General features: G+C 39.4%; 1 protein-coding gene across 1 annotated transcript in view; it reads right to left on the bottom strand.

The window, feature by feature from the left end:
* Positions 1–3,607: 3,607 nt before the first annotated feature.
* LOC134840077 (small ribosomal subunit protein uS12) overlaps positions 3,608–17,975 on the bottom strand; it is a 96,281-nt gene continuing 81,913 nt past the window's right edge. Inside the window, exons 2-6 of the mRNA XM_063855740.1 lie at positions 8,277–8,436; positions 7,968–8,122; positions 7,616–7,793; positions 7,233–7,395; positions 3,608–4,093 (exon numbers count right to left, since the gene is read on the bottom strand). Of these exons, the coding sequence (XP_063711810.1) occupies positions 3,691–4,093; positions 7,233–7,395; positions 7,616–7,793; positions 7,968–8,122; positions 8,277–8,424 (1,047 nt within the window). The 5' untranslated portion in view covers positions 8,425–8,436 and the 3' untranslated portion in view covers positions 3,608–3,690. The remainder of the gene's footprint in view (positions 4,094–7,232; positions 7,396–7,615; positions 7,794–7,967; positions 8,123–8,276; positions 8,437–17,975) is intronic.

The following is a 17,975-nucleotide window of genomic DNA, read 5'->3' as shown; positions in this document are numbered from 1 at the left end:
CTTTTTTAAGAATAGCCGCTTGTTTCGCAAGTGTCACATATAATTCCGACACACAAAAAATGGACTTTTCAACTTTTGCAGGATTTTTTGGACATAATATTTCGCCTTGAAAATTAGTTACCAAACGTTTTTTTTGCCCCAGATAGGTCTGATAATTGATTTGTCATTGAGATACATTTTCAGAAAAGGCTTTAATATGATACATCTATTAACCTCGCTTTCTAATCGGAAACTAGCTTGCTTGATCATCAATTTCGTTTCGGAGTGATCTGAAAACCACAAAGATTCCGATAATTTTTTTATCACAGATATTTTAAGAAATTCAAACACAGAGACAAAACTGCGCTTCGCAAAAACTAGCGAACACGACAAAAAGCAGTTCTATCAAGTGAAATAAGAAAAGGTAGAAATAAGCCTTAAATGAATTAATCTCACTAACTAAGCAATCAGCCGCACACGCATAACAATTCCCTAAAACTAGCCAGCAATAAGGCAGCTACATTTGCCAACAAATTGCCAATTCGATGCAGCAAAAGGGGAACCTAAGTACACAAAGACACAAATTTGCATGTAATAAATAGGAAAGCATAAGCCAAATTATGTATAAATTATGCAACTCAAAAAATTGCGAGATACATTGAGTTGAAAATCTGAAATCGAGCTTTTTATTATTATACTGCTGTTTGAAACAAACATTTTTTGGTTCATTGATAACTTGTAAAAAAGCATCATCTGTGTTAACTTTTAATTAATCAAATTTGAAGCAAGTATTCCATTATACTGCTACAGCAGCATACCGACTCAAAGAGCCACTAAGAGTAGGCCTTTTATTTGCAATTTAGGTGGAAAAAAGTTCGTACTGAAACACTTCGCGAGCAAGCTCACTAGTGTAAACATTGATTAAATCTTTACTGGAAAGGCTTCAAGGCTTGTATTTCAAAGTCACTTTCTGCTCGAATTTTAATTAGCTTGCAGAAAAATGTATTTCTTGTGCACGCATAAAAAATCTCCTTCAGCAAATTGCACTTTCTTCAAAGAAATTAAACTTTCTAACAAACAGCTTTTGATTGAGATCTAAATAAAACTGTTATTTGTACCATCTAAAAATATCAATTTCCGGGACTGGAAATTGAAAAACATTTCAATTGCGATCCTTTTTTTTTAATTTATGGGTGTTTGAAAATTGTCAATTTGAAATAATTGCCACTTAATAATTTCTTTCTATAAACGCGTAAGCCGCGAACTAATCCGGCTCATGCACCTTTCCAAATTGAATTGAGGTGAGCTATTTGATCTAGTTCAAACTTTAAAGATACAGCATTAATTTTTATTGTTTTATATAGCGCGTGGAGGGAAGGTTTTACACAGAGGTGAAGCTGCACTTCGCAAACACTAGCGGAAACACGGCAAAAAGCAGCTTATAAATTAAAATTAAAATAGAAATAATCCTCGCATTAAGAAAACATTGCTACATATCAAATTCGAAATTGCCACCTCAGATTTGAAGTCTCACGCCTTGCCCGCTCGGACACGAACGCCTAACAATTGACAAACACTAGTCACGAACAAAGCAGCTACATACGCTAAAAAATTGCCAAAACCGCACAATTTGCATGTAACTATTTGAAATACAACAAACTGAAGGCATCCACGCTAACTTAGCGTGTAATAAATTTGACAGCATAAAGCCAAATTATGTATAAATGATGCATTTCAAAAATATTGCGATATATCGAATTGAAAAATTTAAGAAATCGAGTGTTATTTATAGTACTTATATTTTTAAGCAAATAGCTTCTTTTCGGTTCATTTGAACAATGAGAAATGCATCAACTGAGTTTACTTATTACTAATCGAATGTTAAAGCACAAGCTATCAAAAAGCTCTAAAGGTGCCCCAAAAGTGACACCAATTATTGCGACTTAGAACAGAAAAAAAAGAGAAAGTTCGCACTAATGCGCTTCGCTTCGCAAGCTGGCAAGTGTAATAAACACATTAGCGAAACGGAGATTCGCGTCACTTCCGATACAAAAAAAATACGGCAGTTGTATTCAAGCGTAAGACAAAATTTACAGTAGGTTACTGCAAGTTACTACTGTTTTCCATTTTTAAAAAAAACCTCAATATCACCACAGGAGTAGGCACAACCCAGCTATTCTCTAGCAAAGTATAAAAAAAATAATTTAAGATTTTATAGAAGCGATTCAATTGCGACTATAAAGATTCAATTGCGAAAAACGGCAAAAAACCACATCCTTTTTTTTATAATGCAACAAGATAAAATTATAGTTTTGAAAGAAAGATTATTACCAGTAAAAAATTCAGTCAAAGCTACCTTCATTGCATTCTTGTGACTGAACGTAGAAAAAACACAAAACAAGAACTTAAAAAAAGTCCTATAATCGTGTATCACAGACTGTTACTGATAATGTTACAGAAATGCATCAAACGAATTTTGAATTATAGTCAAAATTGCATCTATCATCAGAGAAGTCCGTGCTTAGTCGACTGAGCTGACAAAAAGAAGTAAACATATTTCTTTTTCTTTTTGAGAACGGAATTTTTCTGGTTGCTTCAGCTATCTTTTTAAACAAGCAGCTGCATTAAAAAAAGATGTTCTGATAAGATAACGCTTGTTAATTGCAATCATTAAAAATTATGAATAAACTTCAATATTTTGTTATAAGTTTCGTCAATCTTTAGGCACATATATGTAAGAGGGCAGTCGGATTATTCAGGGCTTGGGTTTTAATACCTTAAATCTTGTTTTGTTTCTCGCTGTTCTGCAAATAAAGAGGACACTTTCGAGCCTTAGAGAAAATAATTCCAATTCCTTACAAAGTGCGTGTATGAGGGTGACGCAATTTACGCTTTTTAAGAAAATTTGAAATCCAAAGTACTGTAATAGATGCAATAATTCGCACAACTGACACATTGGCGGAACCAATTAGCTTCCATCAATTTAACTTGAATTAACTGATTAATTCGAAACATAAGTTTTACGCGTTAATACTAAACTGGCAATCTCAAGCCCATTACCTATCACAAATTGGCAGTTTTTGAAGGTCCAAGACTTACAAAAATTGGTCGTACGCAAAATACGCTTTCAAGTTTGAGCGCCTATTATGCCGACTCCGTCAAACATGAATATTCGTTACTTCGGTAGGTCACTTGGTGGGGGGTGAGATTGTACGGTTGATAGATATTTTGAAATTACGAAAAAAGTAGTCGATCAAATTGTAGTTAATTATTCATGAACATTTGAAATCTGGCATTATTCAGGTATTGCACGAGTCAATTGGACTCACTGATTACAACGATACAACTGGCATCATTTTTTTAGCATCCAGAGCAATAAAAAGGACAAGGCAGGTCAGACAAAACTAAGTGAACGCCTGTAAAAATGAAAAAAAGTTGTTTCAGTTAACAATTTTGTGCGAATTCTTCTATTTTCGACGTTTCCCACTGACGCAAAAATTGCAAATCTAATGCAAATTAGACCGACAAAGTTATTGCTTTTAAGACATTTATTAGAGGTCACTGACGTGCTCATCAGATGTTGTTATGTTCCACCACAGTAAACTTTGATATCTCCCGAATAAATACATAGATCTTGAAAATATATTTCAAATAGGCTTCAAGAATGCAAACAGCGCAGTATTAAATGGACAAAGGTGGTGATAAAATTTTTCATTTATAAGTTTCTCGAAATCGCTGTTTCAAATAATCACCTGCCGAAATCGGGGCATATTTAGAAATCCCCTTTAACGATTTTACTATAGTTTGATCGTCTGGATGTACAAAAAACGCGATTGACTGTCGTTTCGGACAAACTACTTTTTCACAATCTTCGCTGTTATTCACGCTTCCCACATCACCTGAAGACTCTGAATGTTCAAGTAGCTTCGCTGAGTTGAAGCTTACTCTATGCTTAGCAGCTAAGATTTCGTCATCAGTCCATCGCTGCATGAGGTCACCTACGTTCACCAGGATGTGAGTTGGGTCATCTGATTTGTCTATGTGTACAAACTTGCCCTCTCTGTTCAACACTTGTAGACCACTAATGTCTTCTGAGACAAGAAGAGTGACGGACCTGAAGCAAACCAATTACAGAGAGCCTAACGCAAGCGACAAAACGCCTAAAATTGGATCTTAAAATGAAAAAGGGATGAAATGCAAAAAAGCCTTAAAACAAAAATTTCTACCATGAGCCAGAACTCAACCCCAATCTGGATATTAAGAACCTCACGTCCTCGAATCTGCGCCATGTGGTCCTGAGTTTATCAAAAAACTAGCCATCAATACGGCGGATAAACACATTGTAGCAAATTGCCAGAGCTAATACTATGCTGGCTATGCAGCAATAGAGCCACCAAGATGAGCATTTCTATTTGCAAGTTAGCTTGGAAAAAAGCGTTTTCGTATTATAACACAAAGCTCGCAAGCTCGCGTGTGTACTGACTACTCCAATACTAGATACGTTGCATTTAAAAACAAATTGGAAGAAAACATGAAGAAAATGAGATATAGTTGAAAACAGATTGCCGTCATCTGTTATTATACCATTGCGTATTTATACTTACAGGTAAGAAAAAAATCAATATGCAATTCTGACTGGTCAAAATTAATTAAAACAGAACAAAATATGATAGCGAAAAAAGTGATATTGGATCAATTTACTAATTACCCCTCCCCCTCTGTGGTGTATCTACAAAAGAATCGCCCCCTCGGATTAAATAGCAAATTCAATTATCAAGCGGGTACAAACTGCTGATAAGATCGCAGATAATATGAAGAAAGTTGTTGTTTTTAGCATAATGGTTCCTCCACATAAATTCTTGAAAATACCAATGTAACATTACGCGGGGAACAACTCCACATTTCTTAATTTGCAATTTTTTTATTCCAGTAAGATTCCTCATTTAGTGTGTGCACACCAGTGGTCGACTCAACAAAATGAAGAGAATGTGTGACCATTTTGTGATTAAAGTGACGGTTTTTCGATGATAGGAAGCAAATTTTTCGCGTTTCGACGGTCCATAATATCTATATATCTTATCGCCGGCTTGTAAATGGTGTCAACCAATCCAAAACCCAAAAAGGGTCGTTCGGGGCTCGCCCACGATAATGTTTCGCCTTGTGTGAAAAGCAACTCTTGCTGATTTGAACTATGGCAATGTTCCCACCAAGCCTAATTGGGTTTTTAAGTAAAAAAAAGTGGGCACAAACTTCTCGCAGAGAGGTGAAGCCGTTGACATTTGAAGCCTCAGATAGTCCAGTTTGGAGTTTTAACAGCTTATTTGGCATCTTGTTACTCGATAAGTAGATAACGTGAATCGAAAATGATAAAGGAATAACAGAACTAATCGAAGATTGGAAAAAAGTAAGGAACGCAAGGTAAACAACAAAAACACTGACTTTCTTGAAAATTCGACTTTCGAGTTTCAGAGAAAAATAGATACCCTTTAAGCTCTTTTTAAGCTAATTTCTAGAACGATTTATGATTGGCGTTTTTTTGATAACATGAATCCAACTAAAGAAAACTGGATCAATAGGTAAAGTTTTAATTCCGCTGGAAATATAAAAATTAAACTCCACTTTTGAAACTAGAAATTGTTCAAGTTTTTTTGCGCCAATTCCACGTTCATATTTGGAGAGTGCTATTTACATCATTTTCAGCAGATGAATTTCAATTGGACTCAAAAAATGCATATATAGCTAAGTGCATTCATAAATGCATCAATATGTATCAATGTCTATCTGTCGTTATTGGAAACTCTTTAGACTTTCTGAAAAAAAAAATTAGCAAGACTACGTTCATTACTCTTAATAAGTAGTTTCAAAAAACCTCCTTTTCTAATCGAAGTGGTAAATTTATGTCGAGAACGTCCAAACAAGGAAATATTTCTTCCCTTCAGTCATTTTACTTTCCAATTAAAACAGCTGTTGCAATTTAGATCTTTCCGGTTTTTTAAAAAAAGCCGTTTTGCTGTAATATGATTGGTCGAAAATTTGAATAACTTTGCGACTTCAACCTAATTAACAATCCCCCCTCAGGGATTCGAACTCCTCACGACCCAACCCCCCCCCCCCCCCCTTGGTATTATTATGAGACATCAATTTTTGGCTGACTGACCCTAAAATTTTTCTAAAGGCGCCAAAATATAATACTTTTCAGGAAGCGCGCGCCGAAAAAACGCGATTTTTCAAAAATTTCCAAAAAGTGCCTAAAAACGCTATTGCGGGCCTGTTTTTTTTCATAAATTTGCCTGCGGCGCACAAAATTTGGTAAAAATGGGGTCTTTAAATTGATCTGGGAGAGCTCAGAAAATCAATTTGATCGACCTCAAAAAAAGGTCGACAAAACTTTCGATTTTTTTTTGAAAATCCGCCCGCCCCCCTCGAGAAAATCCTAGATCTGCCCCTGTCACCTTTATTAAAATGGCAATTGTTAAGTACATCCATGATACTAATAAAAAAGTAACCAGCGCCACCCCGATCTGTAATTACTTGAACCGAACACTGATCGCAGCATAAACAGTTATCAGACCCATCACACTAGTAATGCCTTGGACCGAGCACAGACTGCTGCATATTCTGCTTAATTTAAATCTGCCTATTATTACGTTTAAAGTTTTGTCCAATAAAATTTTTTCTTTGGATTCTGATTGGCTGATACATTATTTGTCTGATTCCTGATCTGTCTGATTGCGTGGATGTCTACTTGTTGAAAACACATTTAAAACAAGCTTAAGAAAGATAAAAAGGATGCAGAAAGACGTATTTCTGCATCATGTTTAAACACTGGGCGATACTTCCGAGAAATCAAAAACATAGCATAGCAAGCCGACAGACGAAAGACTTGAAGTCGAAAAAAAAAAGTTCGGAAAAGATGCCGAAACCTATGTCTCCCAAAATTTTCAAACGTATGTCTCGAATGAAGTAACTTCTGAGGAAAAAGATTCTTAAAAAACAAGAACTCAAATTATTTTTTTGGCGCGCGCTCTCCCCTCAAAAAAGTATATATTGGCGCTAAAGGCGCCTGTAAAAAGTTTTAGGGTCAGTCAGCCAAAAATGGATATCCCAAATATTACAAAGGGGGGACCCTTTGGGTCGGCATGGTGTCGAATTCCTGAGAGGGTGGGGTTAAGTTTGGTCTATCGCATTAACCAATGTAATTAAGTATATTTCAATCGAAAAATAACTAGTTGCTAACAAAACTCCTCACTTACCCGTAATCACTGTGTTCCCCACACCTCAATTGACCGGGTTTGACTTTGCTTAACTGCGACTTCTCAAGAGGTGGATAGTAGAGACATCTCATAGCAGTCGGGTTTCCTTCCCCGCCTATGTTTTCATGGTTTTCAGAAAAGAAGTTGACATCTTGATTCAGACCTGAAAACAAAGGAGTAACCAACAACTTTTGAGCGCGTTAGAGTCAGGATAATATCTTATCTGAACATTCAGTTTAGACAAGTTGATAAAAATCAAATTCAGCAATGATTTGGAAAAGAAAGTTTTGTTTTAAAGAATAATGGTAAATTACAAAATATAGCACAAGCTTTGCTTGTTTAAAGAATACGACAAAACACATAATAAAATTAATCATGCTTACCAACGGCAATAGCCATTAGCAGTCTCAGAGATATTTTCTTCATCTTCAGATAAAATTGAGTGAGACAGGATTCGAACTGTGCATTTGGCCACTGTAGACCAAACATCTGCACCTCAAATGGGACAAAGTTGAAGGCCTCTTTCAGGTCACTGGGATGTCTAGGATCCAAAGACTCCACCTGAACACAAACTTGAGTTCAAGTTAAGTCACACTTGGCCATTAAGCCGTTTCAATGATACGCATCAGGCTCAGTGGATGAATGAATGGCAACCTCCTGGACGATCGACTAAATTCTTAAAAACTTTAACTAAATTTTTAAAAATCTAATTTCATTTTGTTAGAGAAAACTTGCCTGGTAGCCGACATATCCATGATTTCTTTCGTCACTGCTGCCCCGTGAAAACTTTTGTTTTTCATTTTCAGGCAGTTGAAAAAAGTCGCTGCACAATTTGTTCACCAACTCCACTTCCTCTTTCTCCAAGCCACAGTTCTTCAGGTATAGAAAGCCTATGGTGGTATAAATTATGCAATTCAATTAAATAGTAACCTATAATGCAGATGAAATATACAAATTTTCTATCTCAAATATTTTTTGGCAATAGTTTCGAAACGATCTTTGAATCAATTTTTAAGCCCAGCAAAACGTTTGTCTTATCCTTACCTGTGTTTTTGAGAGCAAACAGTACATGTTCAGACAGCCACTCTAGCATCTCTAAGTTGAGGTCTTCATCTTCAACTGAGGCAGACAGGAGGGAGAAATCAATAGTTGGAATGTACTCACTCTCTATTCCATCCTCAGCGACACTCATAGTCTAACACCTGAAAATTAGTGTCATCTGCTGATTTTTAAGAATGTTAATACACTACCTCACATAAACGTCAATTTTATGATGTATCCCGTGCTTTCACACAGAATCGAGCGATACAACACAAACATAGCAATCTACAAGAGCAGACAAAAAATTGAAAATTGAGGAAGCACACAAATCGAAGAAAAAAAAACTTCATAAATTTGTTTCGAATGATCTTCATTATGAGAAAACTATGTGAAACAATACAATCACTGCCATTAAATTAGCATTTAAAATCTTTTACCGAGCCGCAATTAAGCCGAGAATACTTGGGTAGACGCCAGTTGAGACGAAAACAAAACGATGTCATAGAAAATTTTGAGCTATAAAACTTTGAAACTCACAGAAAAACTTTACGCCCCATTCTTTGAAACACACAAAAATACAACCTTATTTTTTGCATTTTTAAACGTCAAACAATCAAGTAACTAAGTCGATATAGCTTAACTTGAAAACACTTGAGCTTGTAAAAAAAACGGGAAAAAAATTATACATAATCAGACTTACCAACTATAGAACGACTTTCAATTCAGTTAAAACTACTTAAACAAGGAAATTTTATATGTTATTTGGAAACGCCATATTTTGGACAGAAAGAACTGTCATATTATCTAAATTAGTTCACAATTGGAGTTCAGTTTCATCATAGTTGTTGCTATCTAGTTTTCTATCTGTCTGGCGCTACTTGGTATTTAAACTTCGGAGTTGTCTGTCACCTTTGGATGACCGCCATTTCATTGTCTCCGACTAACTTTCTACTTTACGATTACTAAACTTAACGGATTAATTTACCTATCGAAACCGTCTTTTCACATGGCGCAGCCAACGGGTCAAAGTGGGGGGAAAACCGACTGGGGATTACGTCGTTTTGGCCCTCTACGTTCGCAGAGCCACCAATGCTATGGGAGTTTTGGTTTAACCGATTTCAATGGGGGATGGTGGCCAAACACAGTATCAATCCGAGAAACTTTCACTATGCCAGTACGCTAACAGCAGCCCACATTACGGCACTACCGGAGGAGGTAGACGGAAAAAATCGGCTGGCGGCTGAACAAACTCTAATATCGAACTTGTAATTGAGTCTGGGGAAAAAGGGCAAGATGAACTGCATAAGAGGAAGCCACACATGGATCTATCTACAACACGGTATCCTAGAGTATTAGATGCCATAGAAACTGAGTTCAAGAAAGAACGAAATGAAACTTATGAAACATTCCAGTTATTGGCAAGAAAACAGCACATTGGAGAATCCTTGGAGCAGTTCCATTCAGTTTTAAGCGCACTAGCAGCACGATGCAACTTTGCACCTTGGAGACCAGAACTCTGAGGACCGTATTCATTGTGAACATTATTAATAGAGAGGCATAGAACGAGCGATGTCGATCAACAAAGACACCAGAGGAGGTGTATCGCATCGCGTTGTCATATGAGCGTGGATATAAGTATGCTAAATCATATGGTTCGACAACCGGGGGAGCAACAACTAGCGGCACCACTGGTGAAGCCAGGGCGTTCCAAATTAAAACGGAACCGGTGGGGACAATCCGAGGGGGATACCGAAACAGCAGACAGCGCGGCCGTGGATCGTTCAGGGGACAAGCAGGTATGAGAGGGGGAGCATCCAAAAGGTACTATAATTGTGACCAACCCGACTTTACTCCGGAACATCTAACTAGATGCCCAGCTAGAAGTGCGACATGTAATTTTTGCCAAAAGAGCGGACATTACGACAAAACCTGTCGGGTAAAGAGGACTAACCGGGGGAGACCTGCGGTGGGACTGATTCAAAACCAGGAGGATGTGGATGTTAGCGAAATAGGCGACGCTGAGGATGTCTATTCGCAGCACGAAAATTCAGTAGGATGGGTCAACACACCGGATAAGAGGCAACGATCGTGGGATTCGGACAGTTCAGGAGACTATGCTGTAATAGCCATAAAAACTCGGAAGCAACCGAGTTGAAAGTGGCCGGCGCTTGACTGCCAGTTAAAATAAATGGTAGGCAAACAAACGCCTGGAAATACAGCGGAACACCGATCTCAATATTCACAGTTGGAGAACTGAAACGAACGTTGGGCACCGCAGGCGTAAACGTAAAGGAGCCAGCACCGGAGGACGACGAGTTCAGGGATTACGGAAACAATCCTTTACAGCTGCTAGGGACGATGAACGTATCACTGGAGACAAACGGATGGGTGACTGAAGCAAGAATCAAGGTGATAGGAGGAAACAGGCCGTCGATCATTGGGAGGGATCTAATGCCAAATCTGGGATTACAAATAGAGCAAAGAACGCCGGAGCAAAAGGTGATGTCAGTTCAAGGAGGACAACCGGGGCCGAAACGTCAAGCGAGGAGGACTCATTAGACCCATGGTAAATTTGATAATCTTTTTCATAGAGTCGGTGAAATTAAGATTTACAAGGTGCACGGGGAATTTTTCGGAACGTTAACGCCAATCCAACAAAAAGGACGGAGAGTACCGATAACATTGCAAGATAAAGTCAATAAGAAAATTAGTAAATTTTGCAGCAAGGGCATATCGAAAAACTGGAAGAATGTTCTGACAAATACTTCGTCTCCGCGATTGTAATTACAGTGAAAAAAGTGGATCAGTAAAATTAGCGCTAGATTCAGGGGAGTTAAATAAACAAGTCCACAAGAATAAATATCAAATGCCCAATATCGAAGAGCTCATGGATACCGTAGGACAAACGATATGCGAACGGAAAACAGCGGATGTATACTTTTCTTCGATGGACTTGTATAAACTTCAAAAACTCAAAATCTAACCTAAATATGGAACGCAAAATCAGGAAATTATTGAAACGACACACAAGCATTAGCAGTAGCGACGAGGTAGAGGAGATAAACCAAGATATACAGGCAGTTACAACAGAAGTCCGGAGCACTAAAAGTAACACCATTATTTCAATCCCTTCGGTTTACCCTGGCGAAAGTTATCCGCCGGTTAACCCTGAAAATTGTGTTATGTCCATTATCCGTAGAAATTGTAAAGTGGTTAATAAACAGAACGCACCGCCAGAATTGTTTAACCTTCGAAAATTGGGAGTAGCACTGAAATCGACCAACACTCCGAAGAAAAGGGCGCCTGGTCAGATTGCCGCACCGCCAACACCGTGGGACCTGAAACGAGAACTACTCGCAAACCGACCGTCTAGCCCAAAAGGCACCACAGGCACCTACCAAAGCACCGCAGGCAAACAAAAGAAATGCCAAATCAGGGATAACGTGGAGGACTCGGAATCGGACGAAGACGACTATTTACCACTGGCGACGAAAATACAAGCGACCGAACCGAAGGGGAGTAACCCGGGGACGAACATTGAAGGGGAAAGACAAGGAACATCTAGTGGGGGTCAATAAACGGAGACGATAACAATTCGACCAAGCACTTACGAGACAGCGACGGAGTACTCTTGCACGAGAGGCGGAGATTGAAACAAACCGGAGGAAGCACGACACGAAGGAAGGGAATCGAAAGTAGACGGAGCGCGGCGAGGCTGTAACGCAGGACAAATCGGAAATTCCACAAAAACCGAAAGCAAAAAGCGGGGAAGGAAGCAACGGCTTGTTTCGTATTCGAGTCAAGATTCGGCAAGTTCGTTAGACGAGACCAGCTCAAGACGTTCGGGAAGGAAACGTACGGCAGTCAATAAAATGGAGGCAGTCATGATTGACAATATCCGAAAAGTGGAAAAACCAGGGACGAAATAGAAAGGAGGAAAAGCATGAAAACAAAAATTCTAAGTCCAGGGAGAGGGCATGCCGTGAAGCGGCAAAAACTCAATTCTTTAGTTTAACCTTGCCTATACCAGTTAACCAAAACTCTAGCTGAAACTCGTTGTTAACTTTCATTCATTTACATAACCACATTTCACTCAGTATTTAAATTAAGTCTTCATTTCTCACAAGAAAGGGAATGTCATAGTATCTAAATTAGTTCACAATTGGAGTTCAGTTTCATTCTAGTTGCTGCTATCTAGTTTATCTATCTGTCTGGCGCTAACTGGTATTTAACCTTCAGAGTTGTCTGTCACCTTTGGATGACCGCCATTTCATTGTCTCCGACTAACTTTCTACTTTACGGTTACTAAACTTAACGGATTAATTTACCTATCGAAACCGTCTTTTCACAGAACAAAAAAATTTATTAAACGATCGATAGTCCGACAATTCAAGTTTTCAAAAAAAAAATAACTTCAAGTTTTCAACATACAGCGAAAAAAGGAAGGCCCGGCCCGGAATCGAACTCTAGACTTTAAGTTCAGAGAGCGCGTGCTTTAACTATAGAACAAGTGACAAGGGCCTGAATAAGGTTGAGGTTCCATTCCAAACCAAGATCATTTTCTTACAGCTCTTAAAAACTGTCCCACCGTAGACCGAAACAGAGACCTTATGTTCTGAAGTCGCGTGCTTTATCGATAGGCCAAGTGGAAAGGAGCCTGAAAGGGATCGAGGTACCATAATAAATTAAGGTATAAATACATACATACAGACATGCATATATAATGGAAAAGAAAACAACGTTCGGCCAAGATTCGAACTCGAGACCTGTCGCCTGAACGAAAAGTTGTTTGAGGGAAAAAGTCGACAATTTCGATGCATCGACGAAGCAGGCTCAGCGTCGAAAATTGCGATGCATCGGCGAAGCAGGCTCAGCTCCGCATTGAAAAAAAATTCCGCGTCAAAATAAATCAGATGCAGCCGAAAACCAATTAATCAGCCGGCATTTTTTCACACATGAGTGGTCCCATTTTGCAATTGCGAGTCCAAAAAGAAAAATTTTCAGCTCTTTAAAGGAGCAGAAACAGTTTTATGCATTCCCAATACAGCAGAACCAAGTTAGCGGATATGGTTTAAATGGCGGAAACATCGTAGATACAGGGCGAACTTCACTGACGCCAAAAAATCTGCTAAAATTGCTTTTTAAATGTAAAACGGTAACTTTAGAACTAATTTTTCTTCAACAACTCCAATTTTTTATTGCATCGATGTTGCAGAATCTGCATCGCATCGAGTTCAAATTTTTCTTATCTCACACCCTTAAGGAAGAGCTACAACGAGAAATACAAATGCATTTTTTCGTTACTTATGTAGCCGCTTTAAGACACGGCGACTCATAATTTTACTCAAACTCACGAGTTTAATAACCCACATAGTTAATTGATTTTGGTTCACTTTAAGATCTGGTATCATCAGCAACAGCAACAAATAGTCAAAACTGCAATTTAACGTTTCTCTCAGATCTGTATGTGAAGTTAAATCGTAATAAATTATACTTCCAGATTTCAGAAATTTTTTTGAAACCTTGCAACATTTGACTGTGACTTTAGCTTACTTGTCTAGCTAATCTTGATAATCAACTGTTTCTGATACTAGAAAGAGTTGGGTATTCGTCAAAATCTACAATTGCGTTCACCGAATCAACATCTAATCGCATACTAAGGACGTGGCGATAGCGAAACCCGAAAGGCGATCTATAAAGCAGAAGGGCCAACCATGCGTTCATACTAAAGATCCTCTTTTCTGGTGCGATGACTGCAGTTTTCAGCTATGTCTGACTTGCTTTGAAAAGAGTCATTCGGGACATGTCATCAGGAGCTACAATGATTTTCTGACCGAGCGTGGAGTGAAGCTTGTGACAATGCTGGGCAACGTTGATCTAATGATCCTACAAGTTTCCAATGAAATGAAGAAACTTTCAACTGATAAGGAAAAGCTGAACTCGTATGCAAGGACACGAGACGAAATTAAGAAGTTCTTGGGACGTGGCGATAGTCATGAAAAGTTAAGCTTAGAAATCAAGTACCTTCTTGAAACTGGATTCAACGCAGAAATTTCAATCAAACTCGAGAACCAGAGCCTCTTATATTTCCTTTGCAAATTGAAAATATATTTGAAGCAAAATCAGAGGCAATTGGCAAAACATCCAAAGCGTTCTTATGTGGAAACTGGATATTTATTGTCGCGTGCTCTTCATTTACGAGAAACAAAAAATCGATGCTTGGATTATGGCTTTATGTCTCGCCAGTTAAAAAATCGTCAGACTGGAATTTGGAATTGAGTTATGAATCAACACTGCTAAGCTCTGACCCAGATAAAAACTTCGTTCAAAAATTCACTTCCATCAAACATCCAGATGCTGAGACGAGGGTGTCGCATTGTATGCCAATACCCTCGAAATACTCATAACCTAATGAACACAACGCTCCTCCAGAATTGTTTAACCTTCGATTTATCGATTCTCAGTACAACTCAGACCCTCAACTACAAGCAATCATTGAAATGATCAAGTTCCAGGGCCCGGATCTACATACAAAATCGCAGTAATGAGTAAATGTTATGTACAGTACACTCAGGACTTTCATGTGAAGGACGGATGCCTATGGATGGATGAGAGACTCGTAATTCCAAACACTTTGCAAACGGCGGTAAACAACAGACTGCGCTATTACCATCATGGGTAATCAATTATGTACGAGGCGGCAAAAGACATCTGGTACCCCTACATGTTCCTCAGCTTAGCGACAATCGCAGGAAATTGCCGAGAATGCACATTAGCCGGTAAGAATTTGAAAAACATGTGCCCAAAACGGGATGTAGGGAAAATACCTGAACCCAAAGAAACGAATGAATCCGTGCAGTTAAACTTTTGGGGGCCAATTAGCTACTTAAAGGAATCTAAAAAGTATGTTCTGGTGGCAGTGGATCGTTTTTCTCGATGGCCCTCGGCCATGGCGTGTAATTCAAATCGGTCGGACAAAATAGTAAAATTCTTAAAATCATATAAAATCGCACACCGAGTTCCGCGACAAATCCGAGTTGACCAGGGAACGAATTTTATGTCTAAGGCGGTCAGAACATTCTGTCACAAAAAAGGAATTGAAATACTTACCTCGCCAGTTAACGATCATCGAGCAACAGGGTGCGTCGAACGGACCATCGGCAGTCTCAAGAACTCAGTACTAACGTATGCGCGAGAAGAAAAAAAAATCGGAACCCTTGGAGCGGATGCTTGAGAGGGCCCCCGGTGCTTTGAGATTCGCTAAAAACGCTACCTAAGTCTAACACCGTTTGAAGCGCACCATGGTCGGGAAGCTAACACAGTCCTCAGAAACTTAACCAAAAAGCCGTCATTAAGAAATCTAAATTGGGAAAACGTAATACGCTCAAAATCTGCCTGTTTAGATGAACGAGACGCGGACGCTCAAGCGATGCCAGAACCAATGAACACAAATTGGGGAGTCCGCTCGGATACTGAGTACGACGTTAAGAACGGGCGCCACCCAATGAGATTAGCCGACGACCGGATCGCTAACCAGGACAACTAACCAGGGATTGTTCGGACCAAGGGTTCGCCAGCGACAGCAATGCCACCAGCGGTAGTAATGCAGCGAAGGGGAGAGCGCAACTTAAATAGGTAGAAACCATTGAAATCCAGTATCATAAATCAGAGTGAACATACCATTAAAATGAGTAACGGTGCTGTGCTTAGAAAATTGGGAGTAGCACTGAAACGGACCAACACTCCGAAGAAAAGGGCGCCTGGTCAGATTGCCGCACCGCCAACACCGTGGACCTGAAACAGAAACTACTCGCAAACCGACCATCTAGCCCAAAAGGCACCACAGGCACATACCAAAGCACCGCAGGCAAACAAAAGAAATGCCAAATCAGGGATAACGTGGAGGACTCGGAATCGGACGAAGACGACTATTTACCACTGACGACGAAAATACAAGCGACCGAACCGAAGGGGAGTAACCCGGGGACGAACAATGAAGGGGAAAGACCAGGAACATCTAGAGGGGGTCAATAAACGGCGACGATAACAATTCGACCAAGCACTTACGAGACGGCGACGGAGTACTCTTGCACGAGAGGCGGAGATTGAAACAAACCGGAGGAAGCACGACACGAAGGAAGGGAATCGAAAGTAGACGGAGCGCGACGAGGCTGTAACGCAGGACAAATCGGAAATTCCACAAAAACCGAAAGCAAAAAGCGGGGAAGGAAGCAACGGCTTGTTTCGTATTCGAGTCAAGATTCGGCAAGTTCGTTAGACGAGACCAGCTCAAGACGTTCGGGAAGGAAACGTACGGCAGTCAATAAAATGGAGGCAGTCATGATTGACAATATCCGAAAAGTGGAAAAACCAGGGACGAAATAGAAAGGAGGAAAAGCATGAAAACAAAAATTCTAAGTCCAGGGAGAGGGCATGCCGTGAAGCGGCAAAAACTCAATTGTTTAGTTTAACCTTGCCTATACCAGTTAACCAAAACTCTAGCTGAAACTCGTTGTTAACTTTCATTCATTTACATAACCACATTTCACTCAGTATTTAAATTAAGTCTTCATTTCTCACAAGAAAGGGAATGTCATAGTATCTAAATTAGTTCACAATTGGAGTTCAGTTTCATTCTAGTTGCTGCTATCTAGTTTATTTATCTGTCTGGCGCTAACTGGTATTTAACCTTCAGAGTTGTCTGTCACCTTTGGATGACCGCCATTTCATTGTCTCCGACTAACTTTCTACTTTACGGTTACTAAACTTAACGGATTAATTTACCTATCGAAACCGTCTTTTCACAGAACAAAAAAATTTATTAAACGATCGATAGTCCGACAATTCAAGTTTTCAAAAAAAAATAACTTCAAGTTTTCAACATACAGCGAAAAAAGGAAGGCCCGGCCCGGAATCGAACTCTAGACTTTAAGTTCAGAGAGCGCGTGCTTTAACTATAGAACAAGTGACAAGGGCCTGAATAAGGTTAAGGTTCCATTCCAAACCAAGGTCAATTTCTTACAGCTCTTAAAAACTGTCCCACCTTAGACCGAAACAGAGACCTTATGTTCTGAAGTGTGTGTGTGTTTAGGAGCCCTCTTGATAATCGGGGGACTTGAAATGTCCAGTGCTTGTTGCGAATAAGATGATGTTAATGGGGTTGGTCTGCAAAAGCGTCAAGGTTGGGTTTCTTCCAAGATGCTGTTCTCTGGCCCGGTCCCAATTTGTGCACTTCAGTAGGTAGTGTTCCGTTGTTTCTGGTTCTTCCTCATCGCAGTGCTCGCATATAGTATTCTGTGATAGCCGGAATCTGTACTTGGTGTCCTTGAGTGATGTTTCTGAAGTCGCGTGCTTTAGCGATGGACCATGTGGGAAGGAGCCTGACAGGGATCGAGGTACCATAATAAATTAAGGTATAAATACATACATACATACATACATGCATATATAATGGAAAAGAAAAGAACGTTCGGCCAAGATTCGAATAACCCTTTAACACCTGCTCAACCTGACGACTCTCAACAGCAACAAATAGTCGAAACTTCAACAACTTTTCGCCTGAACGAAAAGTTGTTAAAGGGAAAAAGTCGGCAATTTCGATGCATCGACGAAGCAGGCTCAGCGTCGAAAATTGCGATGCATCGGCGAAGCAGGCTCAGCGCCGCATTGTAAAAAAATATTCCGCGTCGAAATAAATTAGAT

The sequence above is a fragment of the Symsagittifera roscoffensis genome, chromosome 1, assembly GCF_963678635.1.
Source record: "Symsagittifera roscoffensis chromosome 1, txSymRosc1.1, whole genome shotgun sequence".
NCBI lineage: Eukaryota > Metazoa > Xenacoelomorpha > Acoela > Convolutidae > Symsagittifera > Symsagittifera roscoffensis.
Note: the sequence above shows the minus strand (reverse complement) of the source record. Positions and strands in the feature narration are given on the sequence as shown.